Genomic DNA, 25,604 nt, shown 5'->3' with positions numbered 1-25,604 from the left:
CGGCTTCGTGGACGACCCTGCTGAAATGGCAGGCACTCCTTACACCCGGACGTAATGAACACAATGAAGGAACATTGGCAATGGAGAATTGAAGAGCATATAGGGACCTCTAAACTGGGTAGATAGGGGCGAGGACTCATCACATATTCATGAATAACGCCATGTTATCACTCACACGGCGGCCATGACATCCAAGCGTCATGGGTTAATAATAATCACCGAGAGTTGTAGCACCCTTTGAGAGATCATATACAAGTCACCACCAAGCAGAAACGTGGTTGTCATCTCCCAGGTGGGAGTGCACGAAGCCGAGCATTTTCATCAGGCTGAACAGGCCCCACCTTGAATCCCTGATACATCCAGTCCTATTGGTCCTACACGCGGAAATGCACCTTCTGTATTCACGAGACTGAGGCTGAACACTGGACATGCTATTGGACGAGATCACTCTGATCCAGACTTCTGCTGAGGTCCTGCAGATGGAGCAGGAAACGGACCTTTGAAAAGATCAGCCCACCAATTCGACAGATTGGTGGCACACAGAGGCTTTTCGAAGCTCGCCAGGAAAAGCAAGGTGTACGCTCGTGCCGCGCGATCGAGCCGTCCCATGCAGCGATTTAATTTCTTAGAGGAAATCGAGTACACATTGTCGCCCCCTCAGCCTTACCACGAAAACGCGCAGAAACGGGTCAATACGAGGTCTACGTGGCTCACAACCTATTAATATTTCACACTGAGGTCATAGACTGTCCGTACGTGATGCTACACCGGTCACCCGTGACCAATAATGCTGAGGTCAAGTTGGTCGAGAACTTGATGTGATGAAGGCAGAAGTACTTGGTATGGAAGAGGCAGCCAAGGCGATTGCGGCGATCGAGTCCTCGATGCGGTTGAAGGCAACATTCCGCGCTCCAGTACAGAATTGCTATAGCAGAAATGAAAGCTACCGAGATCAGGAGAAATCAAGTGTACCGGGACCATCATCCCACTGTCCCATCTCGAACTCCTGACACATGCTGTCCCATTGTCTCCAATTGATAGGAGTGGCATCCATACCCATAGCATCGGCTTCGCCAAGTGGTAGACCAGCGTCGCCATTGATAGATGTAAAGATCGGATCAAAGCCGCCCAGGTCGTTGCTGTCTAAGCCACTTGTGCCAAAAGTTGGCTTCAACTGATGTTGTCCGGCTACCCTCATACTGTCCATACTGTTCGATGGTGCTACTGCCTCGGCTTGGTTCAGGGTGCTCCGTGGCAACGTGACCGGTTGTCCTCGGAGCTGCATCACGCACGATGGTGTCTTCGACAACGTATTGGCATGCCTGGACTTACGTTGCTCCATCTCACGTGATTCCCACGCCTTGAAGGTGAGGCTGCAGACAGCGTTGCACAATTTGCTTCGTGCGCGACCTCCGAATATGATCTCCGGGTGAGTGGCAAAAACTTCGTCAATAGTCGCCCAAGCAGTGTCTGTTCGTGGATTGGAGATCGCGTGAGTGCGTAAGTAGGTGAGAAGATAAATGAAGGGATGCCATTGGAAATGCATATCCACATGCCAGAGGAAGCGACGAAGATACTTGGTAGTGCGGATCTCAGTATCGTATTGAAGCATGCGAAGGCTGTTGCTGTAAAGAAGGTTTTCTTCCTCTGAGGACGAAGCGTCCGCGGCGGCCGCAGCTTCCGAATCTCCTGCATCGCGAGGCAGATGAGCGAAGAGCCGCAGTTTGCAGATGGCGGACCGAGCAATCAGACACGATATGCGATGGAGAGGAACTTGAATGTCGCAGTGGCGGATGACTTTGTCTTCGAGGGTTTGTTCAAGGTCGTTAATCACGTCGTCCTTGGCCGCCATGCTGACATTGGGATTGCTGAGTGTGGACCAAACACCATCGAAGATTTCGTGTTCGGGTAATTCTTTGATCAAGAAGGTGCCTATCGTAGAACGGATGAGCATGAACATCATCTCCGTAGCTTTGGGCTGCTCTGTGGGTAGCTCGCGCATATCGGGGTAGAGATCGCAGTCGTTGACGTTCAATGGTGGCTTTGTATGTCCAAGTAAGGTTTTGATGGAAAGACCGGATCCACACAATTCGGCAGCGCGACAGTCAACTTGAACCATAATCATCCACAGGCGACGGCGCATTTCCGTTTCGAATGGTGGCAGTTTGAGGGTCTCGCCATCTCTATGAAGACCAATCCGCTGGCCGATTCGAATCGACACACCCGTCAAAGCCCAGAGGGAATGAGCATCGCAACGAGCTGCCAACTGTCCAGGTTAGTGATCATGATCCGGGATTTGGGTAGAAGTGGGTTCGACAACTTACCAAGAAGAGCACAAAGGCTTGCAGCACCATCATATCACTTGTCTTTAATATGCCTGCTGCTCTCAATGCTTCTTGTGCCCCACTTCTGAATCTGTCGATTGCGGTTGCTTTGCTTTGTTGTAGTGCGCTCTGGCATTCGGCGTCCTCCATGGATAATGCGGCGATCAGATAGACGCCGAACAATAACGCTTCCATCGCCTTCGACATATGACGCAAGTCCGCCGTTGCTTCCACAATGGCTTTCTGCATTGTGGGAACATGTTTTGACCATCGGGTTGACGTTGTCGACAAAGGCTTGCCAAAGCATGAAGACTTGGACCGGTTGTGGGTGTAACGACCGTAGGTCGACCGCACCATCTTCGACCCTGGGTGGGAGCACCAGGTCAATCGGATCCTGCGCAAAGGACTTTGTTGTTTGTCGGGTCGCCGTGGTCCGGATCTCCAAATCAGCATCGATGTCGATCTCGTTGTCCGACGAGTCCTCCAAAATATCATTGGGATCCTGGAATTCGTCCCTCACACTTGTCCAGAGATTGTTCTCTAGATATCTCGACTTTCCATACTTTGTGACAAGCTTCCCATCGGCGTCCATAGTCGATCCGGGGCTGGAATTAGGTTCATCCTCCTTTGCAATGCCGATCGTAGGCCTCCTTAGAGCTCCCAATGCTTTCAACAAAGTCTCATAACGTCTCACCTTCTCCAGCAACTTGTCTCGCTCAACGGGGTACTCTCCTTGCGGTACAACGGCCTCATGAGCCTCATTGTCTGCAGCGGATCCTGTCTCGGTTGATGTTTCCTGATACCCCCGTTTTCTACGTTTGGCAGGAGGTGGCACACGATAGATACATTCAGCGCCCGCCTTGCGGCAATGGACGCAGGGATCAACGCGGTCGCATTTGACCTTACGGTGCTTGCACTGAAGACATGAGTATGGTTGAAGCAATGGCTCCGAAGGGGCCGCTGAAGACATCGGTGTCGAGGAGGGAGTGCGGTTGAGATGGCCGCCTGCCATGTCGCGGCCTACTTGCGGCATCGTGTCCATGTGTTCGATGGACTTCTGAGCGTTAGGGGCTATTGATTTTGAACGCGATACGCCGCAGTCAGGGACTCAAGCCGGGGCGGAATACCTCGGAGAGGTTGCCTTGCCACACGACAGTGCTAGATACTGTCGATTTGCAGCCTCGCGAACAGCGTTATGTCGTGGCCCACGGAAGATCCTTTGATAAGAAGATAGACAACGATTCCAAAACAATTGAATGCAGGAGGGGAGGAGAGGACTCTTGCAGCGGTCCCAAATGCTCGGGCCCGAAAGGAAACATGATGTCTCACGGCCGTGCTCAAATGCACGCGGACAGTGGTCGGCAGGTTTCCGAGGGTACGTGGATCATCCAGTCTCCCGCCTTACTCTCTTCGGGCCCGGCAGAGAAGGGCTAAAAGGAGCGGAGCATGTGTCAGTTGATTGACGGCATGGCATTGATGACATGAGGAGAGAAGACCTGGACGGTATGCATCAAACATATTTGTACAGTACAATGTACATCATAAAGTGCCAGAGCTAAAAGCGGCGTCGTTCCCATCTCAACGACTGCCAAGCCTTGCGTAGAAATCTTCATTTCTTGAGGGAAAAGACTGACTGGAGCATCATAGGAGGCGGAGGAGGATACTGAGTTGCTATTTGAGGATCTGGAAAGCGATATTGCGACAGCAAACACAAATTTCGCGAGTGACACGCGATGACTGGGGCACGAATAAAATTCCACCACTTCCAAGTCTTACAAGGCTGAATAAAAAAGGGAGTTCTCAGCCTCCAAGCCAGTATCTCTAACTACAACCTCGACCAGTGACGGTATCCGCTGGGTTATAGCTATTCCTGGTCAAAGATGGCACACACGAATCTCGCTCACCGTCGGACACACAATCTCCTTTTGATCTCCAAATTGCTCAATCAGCGCGACCATGCCAGTCCTTTCACCCTCGTCCTCGACACGCTAGAACAATCAGCCAACTGTTTGTTATGCGAGTATTTGCGTCGGTCGAGACTGTCTAAAACGAGTACGATCTTTCTGTCCTTGGAGACATTCTCTCAGCCGCGAAATGTGGATTACTTTATCGAATGCTACGGCGAGACACAAACCCCAGAGAGGATTGCCAGAGCGGTCACGGAGATTCTGGTCAAGGGTGGGAGTAGAAGTAAGTGTCGTGGCAGCCAAAGGTCGCACACCACCGTTGACCATTTGCAGGATATCTAATCATTATCGACGCGTTGACGACTTTGGCCTCGATATCCTCAGATCCGGCATCAAATTTGAACCTGACGACGTTCCTGTCGTCTTTGCTTCAACCACCTATTCCGAAACAAAGCCCACAACTTTCTCAAGATCCGCCACAAGTATCGCTAATAGCGGTTTATCATACTGACATACTATTGCCCGCAACACCATTATCGACAACTCCATACTCTCCATCACCGCTCTCACTTCTATCATATCTCGCCACCACGATCATCACTGTGCACTCGTTCTCCACCCTCCTCGCCGAGAAGGCAGCACACGCAAGATCGCTGGGCGCGCCGGTCTTTGGATTAGCCGAAAGTGTCGAAGGTGTCGTAGTCGGTCTGAAGCCTAGAACCACACTGAAAGCCGAAGAACGTGGCATCGTACTCGAGCTAGAGCACCGAAGGAAGAGCGGCCGTGGTGTGCTGGAGTGGTACTTTCTGCCCACGGCATCGAGGTCGCTGCAAGCATCTGCAGGATCTCAGGCGTTCCGAGAGATCGTCACATTGCTTGATGACCATCCGCTCTTTAGGAAGCCCAGGGATGAAGAAATTTCGGACCAAGAACTGTCAGGAATGACGTTCGAGCTCGGACTGACTGATCGACAGCGACTCGAGCGTGAAGGTGTCGTATTGCCGTACTTTGATGCGCAAAAGGCTGGCGGCGCAGGCGAAGGCGGGAGAATCTTGTATGATATGGGCGTTGAGGACGACTTTGACGAGGAGGAAGATGAAATATGATGACTCTCCCGATAGAACCTCTTCTCATGCCCAACGCTCCCAATTGTGTGTCCAAATGGCCTCTTCGAAACATGGGTATCATGTACGTGCTTTTTCGCCTCGGATCAAGTTTTTCAGAAGAACCTCCACCAGATGAAGATAATGATGAGCAGTCCAAGGCCAGCAAAGGGCCCGTACTGTTTCAACATCAACTCCCAATTTATTCGCACAGCCGCTTTTCTGTATTTCTTGCTATCTTCCCTTAAGCGGCCACTCATCTCGCCCATGCGCTCCAGGCTGTCTCCTCGATATAGCAGGTCCTCAATGTTCTTGGTCATGACTTTGGTCACATCTTTCAGCTCGTCATTCAATTTGTCCAGGTTCGCGCTTGCCCGACTGTCCTGATATAGCTTTTTCGTACGTTGAATGAATGTGTCAAACTCCACGAACGCGTAGGGCCGTAACGTCGAGGAGAGGTACTGCTGCGAAGGATAGATTGTCGTAAACTCCTGCGATAGATCGGAGAGGTAGGTGAAGGCAAGCTTCCGAGGATAGGATCGATCGCAGATACATAGGAAGCAGACTGAGTCCTTGATGATATAGCTGTCGCACTGTCAGCATGAGCAGCCACAGGAGTGGTGTCCTTACTGTAATGTGTACTGCCCCGACTCGATGCTAGCTTGCTGCTCTGAGTTCCTGTTGAGCCGTCTGAAGATCATTTTCGCCTGGGATTTGACCTCGGCCAGCTCTGTCTCGACCTGCGCAGTGTCAGTAACCCAGATTTCCAGCCCAATGCGGGCGGATCTTGGAGAATAGGCATACCTGCTCATCATCGACCGAAGCGGCCAGCATGAGGCCTGTTTCGCGCGTTCAATGTCAGTCTGTGTGTCTGAATAATACATCTGGACAATAGAGAGTGACAATACCATCTAGCCGCGCGATCTGAGTTGATTTGACCATTGTCGTTTGTGTTGTTTGCGTTCTATTCAATTCTATTCAGAGTGATTGACGCATGACTGTGAATAGTAAACAGAGTGACACGGTCAGGACACATTTTCTCCCATTATAAAAAGCCGCTAATTGCAATTTAACTTTCTTCCCGACTGTAACCGCTCTTCTCCCACACCGCCCATTCGCCAACAACTCTTTAGCACTCGGCTATCCTTCCTCACATACTCAACCCTAAACTCTTTCATCATGGCTCAGGACCCTAAGTAAGTACCTTATCTCATTAAATCAGCCCTCAATCCTGTTCTTCTTCTCAAAGGAGGACGACACAATGCCTTTGACGATGTCTACACGCGCTGCTCTTGCGGATCTTGCCCAAGGCAATGCGTACCTCTGCGCAGCTGTGAGCGGTCGCCATCTGATGCTTGTCGAGCATCTCACTGCCGGTTGGGTTTTGACGGCGACCGTACACAAGCGGCCAAGCGTCCAACAATGCCGACAGTCCACGACGCAAGGCCATCTCTCTTGAGGACCATGTTGTTCACGGTCGCTGTTTGTCGGTCAACGACGGACTGAAAACACCGCATGAGATCATGCTTGTGTCCAGATGCCATGGACTGATGTGGCACGCCCGTTGTACTTCTCTGCCATGATCTCGTTGGCCCAGGTCGCCGTTCGGGAAACAACAAGGCCCCGACCAGGCTTCAGAACCAGCCTCACATCCCATCCATCACTTGTTGACATCTCCCCTGCTGCAGTCATTCTCCCCACTTCCATCGCCTACTCAATTCTGGCAACTAACATACCCTTTCCTCTAGCAAACACAAACTCCACTTCTTGTCCCGCCCAGGCACTGATCCCCGGCCACAGCCCCGCATGTTCTTCAATGGTGACGAGCATGAGATCGTCGTGCAGGGAATCCCACGGAGAGTGCGCATGGTGTACGACGCCGATGGCGTGACCCCCCTGCACGATAATGCGAAGCGGGAGGCAATTGTGTTCGAAATTCACATGGGCAACAATGTTTGGCAGACACTCAATGGCACCGTCAATGGTCCCACGGACCTTCGCAACGAGGTTTACACACACATGGGTTTCGCTGCGCCAGCAGGTGCTCATGGGACATGGAGTCTGTTCACACTCATCCGTGGAGGAGTGCGCATGGGCAACTGGGCTCAAGAACGCCAGAATTGGCATAACCGAGTCTACGTTCCGTATCTTGCACAGTATGGTGCTCGTCCCGGTGTGCAGGGTCTTGGTCTTGGAAGTGGTGGTCGTGCCCGTGTTGGTGGCGGTGGAAATGCTGGCCGCGGCGGCGGTGGTGGTGGTGGTGTTGGTGGTGGTCCCGCTGTTGGTGGTGGTCCGGTCGCTGTCGCTGGTCGTGGTGGTCGTGGCGGCGGCAATGCTGGTCGTGGTGGTGGTGCTGCTGGTCGTGGTGGTGGTCGTGGCGGCGGCAATGCTGGTCGTGGTGGTGGTGCTGCTGGTCGTGGTGCTGGCCGTGGTGGTGGTCAAGGCGGCAATCCGTGACGATGAATCTTTCGAACGGGCCAAACCGGTGGAAATGCGTGTTTACTTGTCATCACAGCCATGAGCAGCCTGTTGCTCGGCTTGATAGTACCATATTGCAGAGTGGAGAAACGTCTCCGTGCGCCAGGTACATAGATCAAAGAAATGATCTTTCACACAAACACCCCCTTTTCTACAGCCTTGAAAGCATACGAAAGTACAGAGTGTCGGGTAGGCTGTATTGACTCGCCAGCATCGCCCTAGCATTGATAGTGATGGGTGACCATGCATGCGTGCAACAGCACGCTCACCGCCATGTTTGCAAGTGTGCTAGATGGCTTGAGCTGAGCAGCTTGTTCCTAAATTATGGCGAACAGGCGAAGCACGAAACCCAAAGAGAACTGAACCGATCTTGTGTAGAATACTCTTGCAGCATTGGCGCAGCACTGACGTCGTGCAACATCAGTCGCGGTGGTGCAGGTCACCGGTGTGGATGCACAAACGCCAGCCGGGGTTGTTTTCGCTAGCCACGTATGCTGTGTAACATGTAGGTTGTTACGTCGGGATTCTGGGACGTGCCGACGCCGATGAAACCGGGTGAAAGGAGGTCAAAGTCTACGACGATGATCTATTGACGTGCAGTCTGGAGACCGGCTCTTCAGAGAAAGCTACTGTATCCAGACTGGAGGACGCCCAGTAAAGCTGGACCTCAATGTCACGAAGAAGGGGAGAAAAGTGGCTATGGAGGTGGCGGAGCACTACTACGTCGTACATACTATGCAGGGCCTTTCTTGCTCTCCGCATGCATGCACGGTCCTTTCGGCGTGGGTGCCCCGGAGCGACTATACTGTCAGAATATCACCGAAGGCGTTCCGAGTCATGGAGAGTCGCATACACCCCCGGACGAGAAGGTGATGAGCTGGCAGATTCAGCATGCAGCTTGACCATTCTGTCAGCTGTCGAAGCGTGGCATCAGAAGGCTATAAAAGGCGGTGAAACGAGTCATGCAAGCAGCGAGGGAGATGATCATGGCAGTGTGGTCACTGCATTACATCGTAGGTCGTTGTATTCGTATGAAGAATCTCAGCCTCCATGCACCAGCAATCTATGTCCCAGTAGGTATCTATCATGACGCTGGATTTTCCGTTTCAAAAGAGATCGTCGTCACATATACCGTCCCAGCGGCCACAGCAATGCCCAAAGCAAGCAAAAGGTAGGTCAAACGCTCAAACCCATGTGCAAATATACTGAAAGGCTACCACTTGATGACCTTGGTAGGGAAATACTCGTCAATCAGCTCCATATAGTAAGGCTGTCGAACAGATTAGTACTTTGAATCACACCACATGAAGATCTGCAGACATACCTTGAGTTTCTCAACACTGGGCTTCTCGTCGCTCTTGCTGTACAAATCGTACGGGTTGAACCTTTTGACAGCCTTGAGCATTTCATGGTCCTTCTCCACCATGAAATCCCTGTATGCACCCTGCTGGTGCCACGGGTAGAAACTGTGGTATCGAATCATGGCGAGAGCTTCGTCGGGCAACTTTGACTGGTCCTTGACGACATGGTACAAGTATTCATCGTGACCCCAGGAGAGCATGATCTTGTCCATGCCGCAACCGGGTGAGTAGATGCCGTACTTTGAGCTGTAGACCGGGTCTTGGAAGTCAGAATTCTCGGAGAATGATTTGTTGCCGTAGATGATTTTGTCGTCAAAGGCGCAGCCAACAGGAAAAGTGTCACCAACTACGTCCCATTGGCCCTGGGCGTCGAAGAAGAACAGGAGCTTCCCCAGGTCATGGATCAAGCCGGTGAGTTGCATCCAGCGGGGTCTACCATCGCGACGCATGGCTTCAGCGGACTGGAGAAGGTGTTCAATCTGGCTGAGCTCGGTATCCGGGTCTGACTCATCGATCAGGGTGTTCAGACGCTCCATGGCTTCCCAAATGGTCATCTCGGCACGTGACTTGGTGTGGAAGTCGTTTCGAGCCTTGAGATTGTATGCTACAGTTTGCTTGGTGTGTTGTTCTTTGTAGAAGTTCTTGACTCTGTCACAAGCATTCTCGTATTGTCGAAACTGCGTCTTGTCTTTCTCAGCATCGAATTTGGAATTTCCGCCATCTTGTTCTTCCTCTGATTGGTTTCTCTGCTTGGTGGCTTGGTCTGCAAGGATGTCGGCGTGCTCAATCTCATCGCATAACGCTTCGAAAGCCAGACCGTCACGGTCGGTACGGAATTGCGCCGGGTGGGTGGGCTGTTGGGCTAGAATGCTGGCCATTGTGGTCGAAGACCAGATGTCGACGGGAGGAATGTAGTCTTAGTGGGAAGTGAAAGCAGCCTGATTGGGAATGGGACCTTATATCGAAGCTGAGAATCTCGAGACGATGAGTTCAGCAGGCGAAAAGATTGAATGGTAGATGCAGGGGCTGAGGAGGCAGGGTACGGGGGTTATTATACAGCACACATCTCACCTTATACGTCTGATCACAAACCAATGACCTACCTGGTAATGAATCATTTCAAAAATTCACATGGAATGGATATAATCGACTTGATACTACTTACCCCACAGTCTCAGGTTTGACGTGGACCGTGAGTTGAAGCGAGAGAAGACTTGAAAAGTTGGAAGTTGCCTAATCTGGAGGATGAGATTCGAGCTCCAAACTCTGTTAGACAGAGGATTCGGCACTAAGCTGATCATCGACCACGGGCCGCAACAATGTAATTTTGAGCCATGTGAGGAGGCACTGAATTGTTGCTGGTATGAAATCCGGTGGGAAAGGACTCATTGGTTCCCTGAACTGGCATCCTTGACATTACCAGGAGAGTGTTGCAGCACCTTGTCGACCTCGGTCGCTGTAACCAGATTTGCATTCGGCGAAAAGGCGCCAAATTCAGCGCTCTGTGTCAAGGACAATAAAGTCGGTGAGACAGATAGAGGTAAAATATGATTTATCGACCGTTGTTGTTGCAGGAGCATGCCGCATGAGATCAGGGGTTTGACAACCCCGGAGGATGGAATGCTGCAGTAGTTTCCATGCTGTGTAACAATTAAATGATACTGGAGGTGCATACGCGGTGGCCAGGGTAATGGATGGAGAACCAGTAACATGCCCTGTGTTTTCATGCTCAGAATAGCTGCATGAAACCGAAGTCCAGTGCTGTTTCTCGAGGAAAAGTGTTGACGGTGGACCATTGTTGTAAGAAGAGAAACTCCGTTGGAACTCTGAAGTCATCCAGAGCTCCGTGCTCGACCTGGAGGGCAAGTGGCACCGGTGAGAATTGCCAAATTGGGCCAGCCCGGAAATGCTGAGGCTGAGGCAAACTGAGGCTGTGGAGATGTTTGATCCGCTTGATGGACTGGATTCTGGATCTTGAAATGGCAAACCGGATGTTTGACATGATGCAGGTCAGGCTGTTTGCAGTACGGAGTATTCATTCACCGAAGAGTCCTCGGTCAACTCATTATGGTAGTGGTATATGTGTGGCTGACGTTGGTAAGTGGCCAGGTGATGTTTCAAGTGCATCAGACTGTAGGCTTTCGGAAAGTTGTTCCCTTTGTGAAAGAGCATGCATGCGCAAACAATGGCTTGGTTGATCGGAATATGTATTCCGTAGCATAATTGGCAGAATTTTATACAATTCCTGAGGTTGCTATCGGTTCGATTTGATGGCTGAAAGGTTCAATAACCGCCCGGCGTCTGATTCCCCGACAATTTTCATGCCCGCGCTGCGTCGGACGAGCATCGTCCCGCGTAGCGAATGATATAATCCTCAACAACACTGCGATCAAACAAAACTGCTTCAGCGACACTACGCGGGCGTACAGTCATATAAACTTGCTCACACGTCAGAGAACTCACAGCACCTCGAATTTTCCCCTAGCAATATGACGGACATCCATTTCAAGCTCAACTCAGGAGCCAGTATTCCCGCCCTGGGACTTGGTATGCTTTCGATTCCCTTGTGCTGGCAAATGCAGGGCTAACCCTCTGCAGGGACATGGCAGAGTCCCGAAGGCCAAGTCCGCGCTGCTGTCGCACATGCCATCAAATCAGGTTACCGACACATCGACTGCGCCTACGTCTATGGAAATGAGAAAGAGGTTGGTGACGGGATCAAAGAGGGTCTGGCTGCAACGGGCATCTCTCGAAGCGAGCTGTTCATTACCACAAAACTATGGTGCACATATCATACACGAGCAGAGAAGAACTTGGACATAAGCCTGGGACTCTTGGGCCTTGACTATGTCGACCTATACCTCATGCATTGGCCGATTGCCATGAACCCTGAAGGCAACCACGAGAAATTCCCCAAACTGGCCGATGGATCAAGAGACTTGATACGAGAAAGATCACATGTGGACACGTACAAGGACATGCAGAAGCTGCTAAAGACCGGAAAGGTCAAGGCTATCGGAGTTTGCAATTATTCCAAACGATTCCTGGAAGAATTGGTACCACAGGTGGACATTGTCCCTGCAGTCAATCAGATCGAGAACCACCCACTCCTCCCACAACAAGAGATCGTTGACTACTGTAAAGAGAAGGGTATTCACGTCACGGCATACAGTCCACTTGGGAGCACTGGCAGTCCGCTCATGAATGATCCCCATGTTGTCAAGCTGGCCGAACAGAAAGGAACAACACCGGGCTGTATATTGTTGAGCTACCACATCGCGGAGGGAAGGTCAGTACTGGCGAAGTCCGTCACGCCATCTCGAATCGACGAAAACAAGCACATCGTTAAGCTGGAGGACAGCGATCTTGCATCCCTGGCGGACATCCACAAGAACGGCGTAACTCGATTCGTTTATCCCGAGTTCGGCGTCGACTTTGGCTTCCCAGACAAGTCGTGATGCTCAACATAGAAACGCCTGGTTAGACTCTTGAGCATAGCGACTGGAGTGGGAGGACCTCAAAAAGACAATGTATGAGTATGAGTTTTATGACGGTCGACTACCTTGCATCGTAGTCGTCTCGAATACGTAGAAGGCGTCATCATGGTGGCTATCGTAGCATTGCAAGACGTTGAGCCCCACGATCTTCTGGTCACCATCGTATGCTATCGTCTTGCTATAAGTGGTCGTCGCCTCGTACACATCACGCTTTACCTTGACGATGTGATGCTGAAATCAACCGCACACAAGGGACAGAGGGTAAGACGATGCAAAAAGCGCGCACCGTATGGTCATCGAGGAGGTTCGGGGATGGAAAAGTAAACAATTTCAAGCATGATTCATGTTTTTGACGCTAGTACTAAATCACTAGTCATGCAGCTCATTGGCTGCTTAGTAATATTATCATCCAATCGGAGGCCACTATTTCACAAGCACTGAAACCTCAATTTCACTTCACAATTCACTCTTCGGTCTTCTTGGCCTTCTTTTTTGGCTGCTGTGCAGCAGCCCGCTCTGCAGGCGTCTTCTTGTACACATCTGCCAAGTACTCTGTGCCATCGGTCTTGATTCCAGCTGCCATGCGACGACGAGCATTGAACTGCTTGCGGTCCTGGACCTCTGTAGGTCGTGTCATCACCACGAGCAATGTACCAGGACAGGCGCTGCATGTTTCTGACTTGGGCCGGTTCATAATCCTTCACAGTCCTCCTGGTCAGACGCAACTCAGGGTGCTTCTCGAGGTAGTGCTCCCTCAAGCGGTTCTCTCTGATGAAGGCGTGATAGCAGATGTGACAGGCCCATGGGTCTGGCTCATCGGCGACAGTGGGAAGCTTGCGCTTGAAGTTCTTTGGGATGGCAGGATCATTGAGAGCCGCGGTGACGTCGACTTCCTGTGCCGTAGAGGCCAAAAGCACAGCGGTTGCACTGGGATAATGGCCATGTGTGTCCTTGACGGGACCAGCGTCGTTGACTTCTTCATCAGCATCGTCGCCGTCGTCAGCAGAAGCCTTGCGCTTTCCTCGAGGCTTTGGCAGGCGGCGAGCCGGAAGATTGTTGGTATCGCCAGTGTCTGCAGCTGAGGTCGAGTCGTCATTGTCAGCAGGGACATCTGGGACATCGTCCATCTCCTCATCGAATCGAGCTCGACGACCTGGACGAGTGTACAAGGTGCTCATTGGGTCATCATCAACAGAGACTGGACCTGGGTCACCAACACCGACTGGACCGAAGTCATATGCGTCGGCGGGAACTGCGTAGTGTGAAGCGCCATTGTCGTCAAGACCGTGGATATCCACCTCTTCACCATTTTCGGAAACAATGTTTTGAGATGCACCACTTGGCGTGACATTGCCATAGTCATATGTGATGCCGAGACCAACATTACCAGCCGGATTGGCCAATGAGTATGGCAGATCCTCTTCAGCTGAGAAGTCGAAGTCACCGATGTTGAAGGACTCATCAAAGCCGTGGAAAGTCGGCATCACGCCTACGGCCCCTCCTGCATCCATGTCAACAACTTGCCGGTAAGGAACAGGATGCGGCTCAGCAACGTTGAAACTGAAAGGTTCCAGCTCTGGGTAGGTGGTATCATCGGATTGTACAGTGGGAAACGGTCCAGCAGCAAAAGGAGTAGGATCCAGATAGCCAACTTGAGCAGGTGGATGAGACTCTGCAATCGAAAAGTCAGAAAGGAAAGGCGTTTTCAATTCAACAAACTTACCCGATCCTGCCACCCCATACGATCCAGCATCCACAACGAAACCATATTGAGGAAGTGATCCCACAGTCGTTCCAGCTCCAGACATATATCCTGCTGAATTATCCACCATCCCAACGTTTGCAGCTCCCTGTGGTTGTCCCATACCGTCGGCCGCACCAGGTACGCCACTGTCCAGAGAACAACCACCACCAGCCATATCGTACATAGCAGTTGCACGAACATGAAGGTCGCCAAAGTCGGTAGCTTCAAGTGCGTGAAGTGCCAAATGCTCTTGATCTCCAGAACCACCTGCAAACGGGTGGTCACTGTACGCGTCGAAAGTGATAGCGTTGTTGTTTGGCGCAAGGAGCGAGTCGTCAAAGTAGTTGTTGTTGGTCTCGAAATGCGTCAGTGGCTGTAACAAGAGATTGAGATTTTGGTGATCAGTTACCAAGTCATCCTCGTTTTCTGGCCAGGTGAGGTCTGAAAAGGCGAGGAGATTGTTGGTTGTCATCGCCGAGCCTTGCGGCCAAGCCAGACGCGGGTCATCGTCGCCCATCTGGTGATTCTCATTTGCCGACATGGTGGCTTGGACCCGCGCGGACAACGAGGGTGTGTCGATAAAACCGTGCTAAGGGGGTTGGCCTTGTGCCACAAAAGAGGAGCGTTTACAACGACAGCGCCGACAACAGATATCGTCGTCGACGCGAGAAACAGTGGTGTTACAATCGTGTTGTTGTACACTTGAGATAAAGTGAGTCTGAAGGTGAGATTTCATTTTGGCCAAATGCCAAAAGTCGCAGCTGTGCCTTTGTGAAGGCGGCATGCAGTGGTTTACGCGCTAGTGAGGACGGTGAGGCAGTATGCTGGACTGTGACATGAACGAGAAGTGCAATGTGCATGTTTGCTTTCTTTCTGCACAGTTGAGAATCTGCTGGTTCACTGCACAGTCCAAGATCGATACGACCGGCTTCCCCATCAGAGCAGCGAGACGGCCAGAGACAGATTGAATTCTCCAGGGCGTGAAGGTTATGGATGAGATGAAGAAGATCTCGTACATCTGACGGTAAGTCGTCGAATTGACCACTCGGTATGCTGGGTTGGTGCATGTTTGGCAAAGACCGAGGAGTTGACTGCATATCAACAACGAAACATGAAAGAAGATGACAAAGGAGACCAAAGCAGGCCAGATCAAAGAGATGTATATATCTCCGCCAACGTCCAGACCATGATATCACAGCTGGCGTTGCCGTCGACAGCCCTTGGTGTCCAACTTATGTGAAGACAGCCGGCAGTTCGCGGTGAAGTCATGAATTTTCACCACCTGAAGAGTAAGTTGGTTAAGCCTCATGGGAAAGGGAAGGGACATGTCGGCGATGAAGTCTGCTTACAGTTCTCCCCCATTCCCACAGAACGGCTCAATGAAGTAGGCAGTGTCTTCTCGCCAGCCAATAGTGACCCAAAAGATAGGTGCTACACCGAGAACTATGCTGAAACCATTAGGGAAGTGTTGAGAAAATATTGCACTGCTGAAGATACGCACCCGAGAGCACCAAGACTATGGCCTACAGAATCGATATTTGTCCAAGGTTGGGAAGCCCTCAGCTTCCTCTTCGGAATCGTCCTACAAACTCCAACAAACGTCTTTTTATGAGATGTCATCACATCCCTAGAGAAGCCGATGATCTACGACGGTCTCATCTTGGTTGTAACGTAACAGCAGTGTGGCCAGGAGATCCTCATCCAAGAATGCGCCAGAAACCTCCTCATCACGAGCGGCTTCCTGAGCAACAGCGACCTCTGGAACACCGACGGTCTCTTCAACGACAGCAACCTTCTCCTCACCACCAGGGACTTTCCGAGCATCGGCAGGTGCCTGAGCCCGAGTGACCACCTCAGCAACAGCGAGCTCCTTAAAACCTACAGCATCTTGCACAGAAGCGAGCTCCGGCACAGCATCTACATGCTGAGTCTCTGCTGTCGGACGCCTTCTGCTCGCTTTCTTCCTTCCAGCATGGTCCGCCTCGCCGTCCTCCTTGCCGCCCTTATGCTTGCCTGCTTGGCTGGCCGTCTTCCGTCTCTGCCGTACAATTTTACCGGGTCTGATTGGTCTGTCTAAGGCATATTCAATCGTGGCTGGCCGAATATCTGTCCTTCGAATCTCCTCCACAGCCTCGACGACAGCCTCATTGTCTGGCGTGGCCTGGAGGATCTCCATGTCCGGTTCAGGCATTGAGCTGGTGGGCCGTGGGGCTAATTGCGGAAACAGGGACGGGAAAGACCTTGTAGGTGATGCCAGTGGTGGCGGACCTTTACAAGGTGGTGGCGTCGTCGGGAACGCTGCCCAGTCCGAAGCGACGGGAGCGCCCACAAACCCCGGTGATGGAGGCGGCTGCTGGTGAGAGAGGGGCAGGCCAGGTATCGAAGATGCTTCCAGCACCATGGTATAACCTGACTCTGGCGGCAGTGGAAGAGACGATCTCTGGGGCATCATGGAGACGTAGGCAGTCCCCCATGGTGGAGGCGGTGGCTGGCGAGGCATTGGCTGCGCCATACAGCCTGAATGAGGCATCTCCCATGGTGCTTGACTTTGATATCCTCCGCTGAAGTACTGAGGGAAAGTCGCATTGCCAGGATGTGACACCTGGCTCGCGACTCCAACGGGATGAACGAATGTGCCCGGTGAGTAAGTGACCGGCATCTGTGTCGCTGGTCGGTATGTGGTCGGCGTTCCAATCTGCCATGGTGGCATGGCTGTGGCAGGAAGTCGACAGGGACACAGCATCTCCACTTGTGGTGGTAGCTCTTGCAGCCAGCGCCGCACCTTTACAACCGTTGCATAGTATTGAAGCTTGGGATCCAGCGGTGGGTTTTGAGAACCAAGCTCATCGTGTGATGGGCATCCCATGGACGGTCCGATGGAAACCGTATTGCCATTTCTCAAAGCCCGGTTGAAAGTGGGTTGTGGGTCCCTCTGCGGCACGTCGTCCCCGTATATAGACTTGTTAGGGGTGTTCGACATGACGAGAACAGTGAGTGGAAGGATGTCTATGGTAAACCAGGTGAGTGAGGTACAAGGAGGGTCGTACCTCAAGATATGAACAAAGAGCACACTGACAGTAAGATGTACATGAGGGACGCTGTGCTATGGCAGGTCCTCAGGAGCGAGGGTCTGCAAAGACTGCTTGTTGGACGTGTACATCCGGGTGAGAATGCATGAATGTTTATCGACTTACTTATATTGGTGCGAGGTCCTCACGGCGAAAAGGTCTGCACCAGATCTACGGTCATCTTCAAGCAGTTCTGAGTCAGAAGTCTGGTATACATCAGGGATATGAGGGCCTGTGGGGAAGACAAAGAAATGGTCTTGAAGGACTAAGAAGTCCTTTGTGTCTGGGTGAGGACCTCATTGTGTTTGGTCGAGACCTGCGCCACCATGTCGATGAGGTCAAAGATATGCACGCCAGGCCTTTGTTGGTGAGACCCGGCACAAAGACTGGCCGTAGGTCCAGGCAAAGACTTCACATGGCTGGGTGAGGACCTGTGGACCAGATCCTTGAATCTTTGATATGAGGAGATGGACAGCACACATGAACGAGACCTGGAGACACGGACTCCTGGAAGCATGAGCTGAACACTACACGAGGCTTGTTGATGAGAGTCATAACAGGAACGGGTCTCGCAGGTCGGCAGACAACACTACTCTATGGCTGGACGAAGGCAACGAGTCAGTCGACATTGTCCCAAAGCACGACCCAGCATCAGGAGCAGGGGAGGTAGACTCGGCAGGAATTACTGGTGTTCTCTTGTGAGTTTACATTTTTCCCGAAGACCTCACTCGGCTACACTCATTATTTGCACTCATTATTTGCATTCCCACTGCCCGCCTCTCCATGACCTTGACAGCCACGAATAATACTCATATCTATGGACTAAGCTTCAGAATCTTGATCTTTTGCCCCTATTTCATCTGCAACTTGCCAAATCTCAAGACACCGAGGACTTGAGACATAGCATCTCGAGCTTTAGATAATAGTGGGCAAAGTGTTCATCACTGGCCTATTAAATTCCTGATGCTGTACTTTAATGTGGTCGAGAGCACGAAAATACAGCTGACGCCAAGCTCACAACAAAATACTTCTATCATTCCCATATCTGGAGAGAAAAAGAGAAAGAGAGCAGAAAGCAGAACTTTTATACCTAAGGCAGGCTACTGTACCAAACACTTGCAGAACCATGTCGAAGTGCAGCTCCGGCGCCACAACCCATGCCCACTGCACCCACTATCTCACTCCCACTGAAAAGGACTTTTGTCATACCAAAGCAGACTTTTGTGAGACCTTGCCTCCCCCCCGTTCAGATCACTCGACCAGCACCAATTTTCAAGCGTAGCATCGTTCCATCTCCGCCAGAGTATCCTCAAACTCGCTCCAATCCCACAGTATTCCCTGACATCCTGCATCGATCAAACGCTCCATCATCTCACATCTCTTCATGTCTGTATGGTACGCCCCCACATATCCGATCGTAGGAATCCCCGCCTGCACAGCAGCACGACATCCGGAGATACTGTCTTCGATGGCGACACATTCTTTCGGACCTGCACCCAGTCGTTCCATGGCGTAAAGATAGATCGCAGGATTCGGTTTGGCAGTCGGACAGGGCAGCGAACTTGCAGCGGAAAAAACATGGTTTGGGTCCAAGAAGTTGTCGTGACCTGTTTTAGCCAGGGAAGCGCGGATCCGGCCGATAGCGGAAGACGAGACGACAGCGAGGGTGTATCTGCTGTCATGCTGGAGTCGTTCGAAGACTTCAAGACTGCCATCAGTCGGTCTGCCCTGCTCCGTGAACTGCGCGATCACTCTTTCTTCTTCCATCTTGACGTAGGCTTTCAGCTCCTCGGGAGCGAGACTGAATCCATATTGTTGTTGTAAGCTCACGATGATGCTGCGGAAGGTGTGGCCAATGAAGTTTGCGATCAGGGTTTCTGGAGTGAAGCGTTCGGGCACACCCTTCGTCGCGAGGATCTGGTTGACGAGATCGGCACAGCCTTCGACAGCGAGATCCTCGGACAGGACGAGTGTGTTGTCGCAGTCGAAGAAGATGAACTTGGGAGGCATGGTGTCGCCGACTAGTGCTGTGTCCGTATGAGATGTGGGGTTGATGTCAGACAAAGGAGTGGAGAGAGAAAGAAAGAAGTAGGAGAATCAGGTCGCGGATAATGAGGATCTGGGGGCAGTGGCATGTGCATCTTGAGACAGGGCTTAAGTAGCATTGTTAGATTTAGTGACGGCATCAGCGTGAAGAAAACCATTTTCGTCACTTCGTTCACGAACCTTTAGCTGTGAAGGCCGAAGTGTGACGTGAATACTCGGTTTGAAAAAAGGCAGTGTGGTTGTCTTGCTTTGTGTCACAAGGCTGGACAAGGCTGAGGTTCGAATGACTGCTGAGAGAACTCTTCTCAATTTTGTGTCCATCTCAAGTTAACTTTTAGTACTGTGGTAGAAACAGAAATCTCAAACACCCATCACCATGTCAGCAGATGCGGAGATATCGAGGTATGGCTTCACATCTTCAGGTTTGCCAACTTCCTGTGGCAAGGGAATCAGATCGGTGAACGGCTTCTCGGTGTCAACCAGCTTGCCCACGACTTCAAGCACAAGAGAGCTCTTCTTGTCATCTTCCCTTTGCCTCCTCCAGTCATGGTATATGTTCCACCACCACTGATGTGTTTCGCCATCTCGTCCCAGGTGGCCCGCAACTCCGTCCTGACCGACTTGTCGCTCCCATGGTTTGTCAACAATATAGTGAAGGACGACGAGCTTTTCATCTGACCAGATCCGAGGATGCCAGTATCTCATTGTTTTGAGAGCATTGTATTGCCATGACAAAGGGTACCACTTGTTCCGGTAGAAGTCCGCCAGAAAATCCTGGTCAGGGAATTGGTATGTCTTCAACCGATCAGTAGTGTTGAAAAAGTCGAGCATTTTGTCCCATAGCTCCTCACTCGGGTAGAACAACAGCATGCCACTGTTGAGTAGATGGTAGGTTGGTCGGCTTTGAGGAGTCATTGGTTTTGCGACTTCATCGGGATTGTTCAGAGGTGTGTAGGCACAGTTCCCTTTGTGCCATTCTGTCGGCGCCCAGGAGTCGTGATCCAGGTTGCAGACACACGCATGATTCGCACCTAGCCAGTCCCGGCCCGGTAGTTTGGATTCAAGGAGTTCGTCCGGGTTGTTGAACACAGCCATGTCAGCGTCCAAGAATCCTACCCTGGTGAAGCCCAACTTGTAGAGTTCAAAGGCCCGAAGCTTGGTGAAGGTGTCTTTGAATCGCTCGGCAACACTGCCAGTATTCTCCTGGTCCTTCCTGGGCAACAAGAGCTCGACTTTCTGGAGTTGAATGCGACCATAGTTCCGGCTTTCTTCCTCAAGAGCTTTGACTGCTTCATCCCCTAGTGTTGAGGTGTACTGTATCAGTAACGGGTATTTTGACTGGTGTTGCTCCAGACTATGTGCGAGGATGATAGCCCCTGGTAGGTACGATGGTTTGGTCACCAATGTCACCCAGCAGGACTTTTCAGCATCTGCAGCTCCACTCGCGTCACCCATGATTGCTGGAAGTCAGAATGGTAGAGATCAAGTCACGAAAACACCGTATGGAAAAGTCAAAACTCATATTGCTTTTGAAGAACTTGAGCTGCCAGTGCCGCGGTGCTCGTAAACAAGTCATGGCGTCATCGACGCCCATGGCACTGGCTCGTGGTTTTATAAGCCGCGGCAGGCGTTTTCTGAATGCAGACATATCATCAGCCAGACCTACCGTATGCTCCTCGACTACGTTGGTGGATGTGATACGTAGGGCATGCACACGATGATAGCAAAGCATCAATCTCTCCAGGTAAAGAAGCGAAATCCGACTATGTGGTGGACGCGCCTTTGCGGGTTATCGACGTGATAAAGAATGGCTTATTGTGATTGGCGGACGGCCGCTTGTTCCTCCGTCGACCGCTTTCTCTCCAAAGACCGAGACCCTGATTCTCCTTTGTTGACATTTGACACTCACTCGCTCAATGCAATGCATGCAACAAGCGCTGACTCTCAATCTCCGTTATGACCTAAGTTGTCTCTATCTTACCAAACGCCCCGACTCTCCCTCGTTCCATTCCATTTACGAGCACATCAAACACTCGGACCCTCCGTCAAGATTGTACATTTTGGATACCCTCATACGAGTACCTTTTTGATCGACCGCACATACCACCACCACCAGTATACTGCATATCATTACTCCGCAGCCTTTGTCCTTGCGTCCTTGCGACCTGCGCCCCACCACAAATGACATGCAGCCATGGTGCTGCTGGAAAAGCAATGGGTGAATGTGCAAGAGAAGACATTCACAAAATGGTAATTTCCCACCAACACTCTCCAAGATGATACTGATTTCGACAGGCTCAACAATAAAATCTCCGCTCGAGAACTCGCCGTTAAGAACCTCGTCACCGACCTCTCCGACGGCATCGTCCTCATACATCTCCTTGAAGTCCTCAGCAGCGAGTCCCTTGGACGATATGCGTCTAATCCGCGATTGCGGGTGCAGAGATTTGAGAATGTCAACAAGTCGTTGGAGTTTATCAAGAGCCGGGGCATTCAGATGACCAATATTGGCGCTGAAGATGTCGTCGATGGAAACAGAAAGATCATACTCGGTCTGATATGGACTCTCATTCTCAGATTCACAATCTCGGACATCAACGAGGAGGGCATGACCGCGAAGGAAGGTCTGCTGTTGTGGTGTCAGCGAAAAACAGCATGCTATGAAGGAGTCGAAGTACGAGACTTTTCCTCCTCATGGAATGATGGACTGGCATTCTGTGCTCTTCTCGACATTCACCGACCTGATTTGATCGACTTTGATACCTTGGATAAATCCGACCATAAAGGAAATATGCAATTAGCATTCGATATCGCATCCAAGGAAATAGGCATCCCCGACCTCCTCGACGTGGAAGATGTCGCCGATGTACCCAGACCCGACGAGAGATCGCTTATGACGTACATTGCATATTGGTTTCACGCATTTAGCGCTATGGAGAGAGTGGAAAATGCTGGAAGACGGGTGGAAAAGTTCGTCAGCAACATGCAGGGAGCGTGGGAGATGGAAACGGCATACGAAAAGAGAATTCGTGCGCTTCTTCAACAGATCCGGCAACAGCGACAGTCATGGCATGACTCGAGGTTTGAGGGGACGTATGCCGACGCAAAGGCGCAGGCGAATGAATTGGCCAGCTTCAAGAGGAACCAGAAGAGAAAGTGGGTGGCTGAGAAGTCGGACCTTGCCGCTATGTTGGGCAACATCAAGACCAAACTTTTGACATACCGTTTGCGGCCATACGAGCCTCCTGCAGAACTTCGACTGGAAGTCCTCGACCATGAGTGGGCGGCTTTGGGTACCGATGAGCATGCGCGAAGCAAGTCGATCAACGAAACAATTCGAGACATCAAGAATGCCTTAAGGAGAGGATTCGCCGACAAAGCCAACGACTTTGCGTTGACTCTCAATACTCTTTCTCTGGCCATATCTGGATTGGAAGGAGATGTGGAAGACCAACTTCAGCACGCCCAGCGACTTTCGGCTAACCTGGCACCACTCGAGCAATACCTGACAGGAATAGCCATCCTGGACGAGAAGTGTCAAGAAGCCAACATTGATGAAAATGATTACACCACGTATACCTACGACGAGTTGTTGTACGAGTTGAGCTTGGTCAAGACGAGTGTGCAAAAGAAGTTGACCTTCCTTGAGAACCAGATGGTGGCCCGAAACATGACGAACCTCACGCCTATCCAGCTTGAAGAGTTTGAGTCGGTATTTCGACACTTTGACCGAGAAGGCACGAACACTCTTTCCGAACTCGAATTCAGTGCGGCATTGGCCAGTTTAGGACTTGTGTATGACGAGCAAGAGATGCATGACAAGTACCTCGAAGTATGTCTTACTGGTATTGATCCGTCAATGTCGCCAATCTCTCGCCGACAAAGGGAAAGTCGTGGAGTCGGGTTCGAGCAGTTTATTCGGTTCATGGTTTCTGTGACCGAAGATCAAAACAGCGCCGAACAAGTGTTCCAGTCCTTCCGAGAAGTGGCGGATGGGAAACCATATGTGACCGAGATGGACCTCAGACATTCTCTGATCCCTGACGAATTGATCGAGGATCTATTGAACAGTATGCCGGAGCACAAAGGGCCAGACATGGAAGCCGATCGAGATACTCCCAAGTATGATTATATCTCCTTCATGCAGGGTATTGCAGGCGATGGACAGAACGACACAAACAGCAACGATGGCAAAAGCAGTCCGACCAACGGTGTCAAGACACCCACGACGCCAAAGAGATGATACAGTATTTGATTTTCTCCACAGTAACCTCGGTTAATATTGAACAAGCAAGCGTACATGGGTCTTGTTGGGTATTCTGTCTGGGAGTCTTCAACTTCACAGGACTGGCTTGGATCGAGATAAAGATATCATGATGAGCGTACAGGCCTCTTGCATGAGAAAATAGGATACCCGGTTTGTGCTAATATGGGCACCAGCGAGAACTACGACTTTTGAGCCCGCTGAAGATAATAATCAGCGAACAATTGGTATTAATATATACTCAATAAGTCTTTCGAAGTCCAAACAATCTCGTCAATCATGGTCTTGATATGTGCTGCACAGCGTCAAGCTGGGATCTCAGCCTTGGTACCATTCGCATCAAACATCGAAGCGACCTTTAGGTAAGTTTCATCTTCCTTAAGGTTATGCACATATATTGCGTCACTGATGACCCGATGTGCCCATGCCGATACGTCCTCGTTTTTTTCATCATAATCAAAAGCCAGCGGGTGGTGCAGGATGGTGAATTCAAAGTCCTCATGGGCCTCGTATAACAGTCTTCCATTGAGGACGTCTTCATGCTCGTCCTGGATGGGATTCTCCTCGTACAGCTCAACCAGGGTGCAGACCAGTTCCCAAGAGAAAGAGTAGAAGCCACCTTGCGGGTAATTGTAGACAGGATCCGGGTGTGTATATACCCGTGCGATCGCCACTCTGTCGTTGAAGGAGCCGTCATCCTCCAGTCGCGGCAAGATATATGAGTGGTAGAAACTTGCCCAGATTGACGAATGAGTCGTCGTCCGCCTTCGAGGCAAACTTCCATGTCGTTGACCCGTTGTTCACCAGGTATTTCATAAACTCGATCGGCTTGATCGTGTTTGCGATATGACGTGTTTCTTCCAGAGCGGGTAACATGATCATATCTCCGTAGGTAGCGTTTTCATGCTGGATGAGTGGCATCCAGAGCTCGCCCGGGTCGGAAATGACGAATCTCGTGGTGACACCACGGAGAGGGAAGAGCTTTTGCCAGGTTGCCCGAATGATGTTTCGTCGCCGCTGGCTGTGGGCGGCTGACACTGTTGCCACCTACCAGTCTGATTCAGGCTTCTGTAGGATTTGTTGCTTTCGATTGTGCAATGCAGAGGGAATATCGTCAAGGGCAAGAGAGACGGGGTAGAAGAGTAAGGAGAGGAGGAGTATGCTTGCTACTGCAACACCTCCGTAAAGACAAAGATGGCTCCGCGAAAGGTTGGTTCTCATGACGTTCGTACAACGCGGCCACTTTGTTGGGTATCATGCACGGCAGCAAGACACAGCAAGATACAGCAAGATACAGTAAGAGGGAAGTGTAGGTATTCAGGAGCAGACATATTGCATTTGTCGCATCTTTTTAAGGGCGACCTAGCACATACCTTAACAACGCATAGATGAGTCTCAAGGGGGAGCTTTGCAAGGAGGGATATCCCTCTCCGACAGCCAACACTGCCCTTGTGGTTTTCACCCCTTACCCACCGTCATGCCCCATCAAACCTGCTGGATCGCTTCTCGCGATCACTCAATGGACGGTTGGACACTGTCGTCTGGGTAATCGTATGCTGTGGGAGACGAAGGCCGAGGAACACGAGAGGCGGTCGAGGTTACGGGATTCGAGCATGGGCGAGATGAGCAGGTGGGAAGGCGCGTATATCAAGAAAACCTTCGTCAGAAATGTCCTCTGGAGAATCCCGTTCGAGGTAATTCAGCAGGATACTGACTACGGCACCCCGACGCCATGTTGAGACGTAGATAGGTGACGAAGACAAAGGTAAAATGTTAGACGTAGTTCGGCAAGCTGAGTTCTCGCTTTTTCAG

At 51.2% G+C, this 25,604-nt stretch overlaps 11 protein-coding genes across 11 annotated transcripts; 4 read left to right on the top strand and 7 right to left on the bottom strand.

Annotated features, from left to right (window-relative positions):
• Positions 1-630: 630 nt before the first annotated feature.
• Positions 631-3,357, bottom strand: EDD37DRAFT_695640 (uncharacterized protein; the record flags this gene model as incomplete). The annotated part of the gene is made up of 3 exons (XM_062820114.1): positions 631-2,266; positions 2,325-2,567; positions 2,593-3,357. 3 exons carry the CDS (start codon positions 3,355-3,357, stop codon positions 953-955), a joined length of 2,322 nt encoding a protein of 773 aa, XP_062669143.1. The 3' UTR covers positions 631-952.
• A 492-nt stretch (positions 3,358-3,849) lies between these two features.
• Positions 3,850-5,394, top strand: EDD37DRAFT_463739 (elongator complex protein 5). Its single transcript, XM_062812997.1, has 2 exons — positions 3,850-4,514; positions 4,565-5,394. Exons 1-2 carry the CDS (start codon positions 4,205-4,207, stop codon positions 5,335-5,337), a joined length of 1,083 nt encoding a protein of 360 aa, XP_062669142.1. The 5' UTR covers positions 3,850-4,204; the 3' UTR covers positions 5,338-5,394.
• Positions 5,395-5,450: 56 nt separating this feature from the next.
• EDD37DRAFT_565713 (vesicle transporter SEC22) lies at positions 5,451-6,168 on the bottom strand (the record flags this gene model as incomplete). Its single annotated transcript, XM_062814068.1, has 3 exons — positions 5,451-5,919; positions 5,965-6,074; positions 6,139-6,168. 3 exons carry the CDS (start codon positions 6,166-6,168, stop codon positions 5,451-5,453), a joined length of 609 nt encoding a protein of 202 aa, XP_062669141.1.
• Positions 6,169-6,432: 264 nt separating this feature from the next.
• Positions 6,433-7,952, top strand: EDD37DRAFT_634224 (uncharacterized protein). The gene is made up of 2 exons (XM_062816834.1): positions 6,433-6,530; positions 7,083-7,952. Exons 1-2 carry the CDS (start codon positions 6,514-6,516, stop codon positions 7,789-7,791), a joined length of 726 nt encoding a protein of 241 aa, XP_062669140.1. The 5' UTR covers positions 6,433-6,513; the 3' UTR covers positions 7,792-7,952.
• Positions 7,953-8,788: 836 nt separating this feature from the next.
• Positions 8,789-10,276, bottom strand: EDD37DRAFT_463656 (inositol oxygenase). The gene is made up of 2 exons (XM_062812995.1): positions 9,137-10,276; positions 8,789-9,082 (listed from the first exon to the last, which is right to left on the bottom strand). The coding sequence occupies exons 1-2, from the start codon at positions 10,049-10,051 to the stop codon at positions 9,026-9,028; spliced, it is 972 nt and encodes a 323-aa protein (XP_062669139.1). The 5' UTR covers positions 10,052-10,276; the 3' UTR covers positions 8,789-9,025.
• Positions 10,277-11,373: 1,097 nt separating this feature from the next.
• On the top strand, positions 11,374-12,943 carry EDD37DRAFT_667015 (glycerol dehydrogenase). The gene is made up of 2 exons (XM_062819287.1): positions 11,374-11,720; positions 11,772-12,943. Exons 1-2 carry the CDS (start codon positions 11,663-11,665, stop codon positions 12,629-12,631), a joined length of 918 nt encoding a protein of 305 aa, XP_062669138.1. The 5' UTR covers positions 11,374-11,662; the 3' UTR covers positions 12,632-12,943.
• A 2,793-nt stretch (positions 12,944-15,736) lies between these two features.
• EDD37DRAFT_463562 (uncharacterized protein) lies at positions 15,737-17,491 on the bottom strand. The gene has a single exon (XM_062812992.1). The coding sequence runs from the start codon at positions 17,392-17,394 to the stop codon at positions 16,042-16,044; it is 1,353 nt and encodes a 450-aa protein (XP_062669137.1). The 5' UTR covers positions 17,395-17,491; the 3' UTR covers positions 15,737-16,041.
• A 1,222-nt stretch (positions 17,492-18,713) lies between these two features.
• Positions 18,714-19,899, bottom strand: EDD37DRAFT_463559 (HAD-like domain-containing protein). The gene has a single exon (XM_062812991.1). It carries the CDS (start codon positions 19,490-19,492, stop codon positions 18,755-18,757), a length of 738 nt encoding a protein of 245 aa, XP_062669136.1. The 5' UTR covers positions 19,493-19,899; the 3' UTR covers positions 18,714-18,754.
• EDD37DRAFT_463572 (nucleotide-diphospho-sugar transferase) lies at positions 19,691-21,353 on the bottom strand. Its single transcript, XM_062812993.1, has one exon. It carries the CDS (start codon positions 20,981-20,983, stop codon positions 19,889-19,891), a length of 1,095 nt encoding a protein of 364 aa, XP_062669135.1. The 5' UTR covers positions 20,984-21,353; the 3' UTR covers positions 19,691-19,888.
• Positions 21,354-24,054, top strand: EDD37DRAFT_463573 (actinin alpha). The gene is made up of 2 exons (XM_062812994.1): positions 21,354-21,778; positions 21,824-24,054. Exons 1-2 carry the CDS (start codon positions 21,723-21,725, stop codon positions 23,769-23,771), a joined length of 2,004 nt encoding a protein of 667 aa, XP_062669134.1. The 5' UTR covers positions 21,354-21,722; the 3' UTR covers positions 23,772-24,054.
• Positions 24,055-24,074: 20 nt separating this feature from the next.
• EDD37DRAFT_695629 (uncharacterized protein) lies at positions 24,075-25,116 on the bottom strand. Its single transcript, XM_062820113.1, has 3 exons — positions 24,844-25,116; positions 24,526-24,813; positions 24,075-24,467 (listed from the first exon to the last, which is right to left on the bottom strand). Exons 1-3 carry the CDS (start codon positions 25,011-25,013, stop codon positions 24,098-24,100), a joined length of 828 nt encoding a protein of 275 aa, XP_062669133.1. The 5' UTR covers positions 25,014-25,116; the 3' UTR covers positions 24,075-24,097.
• Positions 25,117-25,604: the final 488 nt, after the last annotated feature.

The sequence above is a fragment of the Exophiala viscosa genome (genome assembly GCF_022695815.1).
Source record: "Exophiala viscosa unplaced genomic scaffold EDD37scaffold_7, whole genome shotgun sequence".
Classification (NCBI taxonomy): domain Eukaryota; kingdom Fungi; phylum Ascomycota; class Eurotiomycetes; order Chaetothyriales; family Herpotrichiellaceae; genus Exophiala; species Exophiala viscosa.
This window is presented reverse-complemented; position numbering and strand designations above follow the sequence as displayed.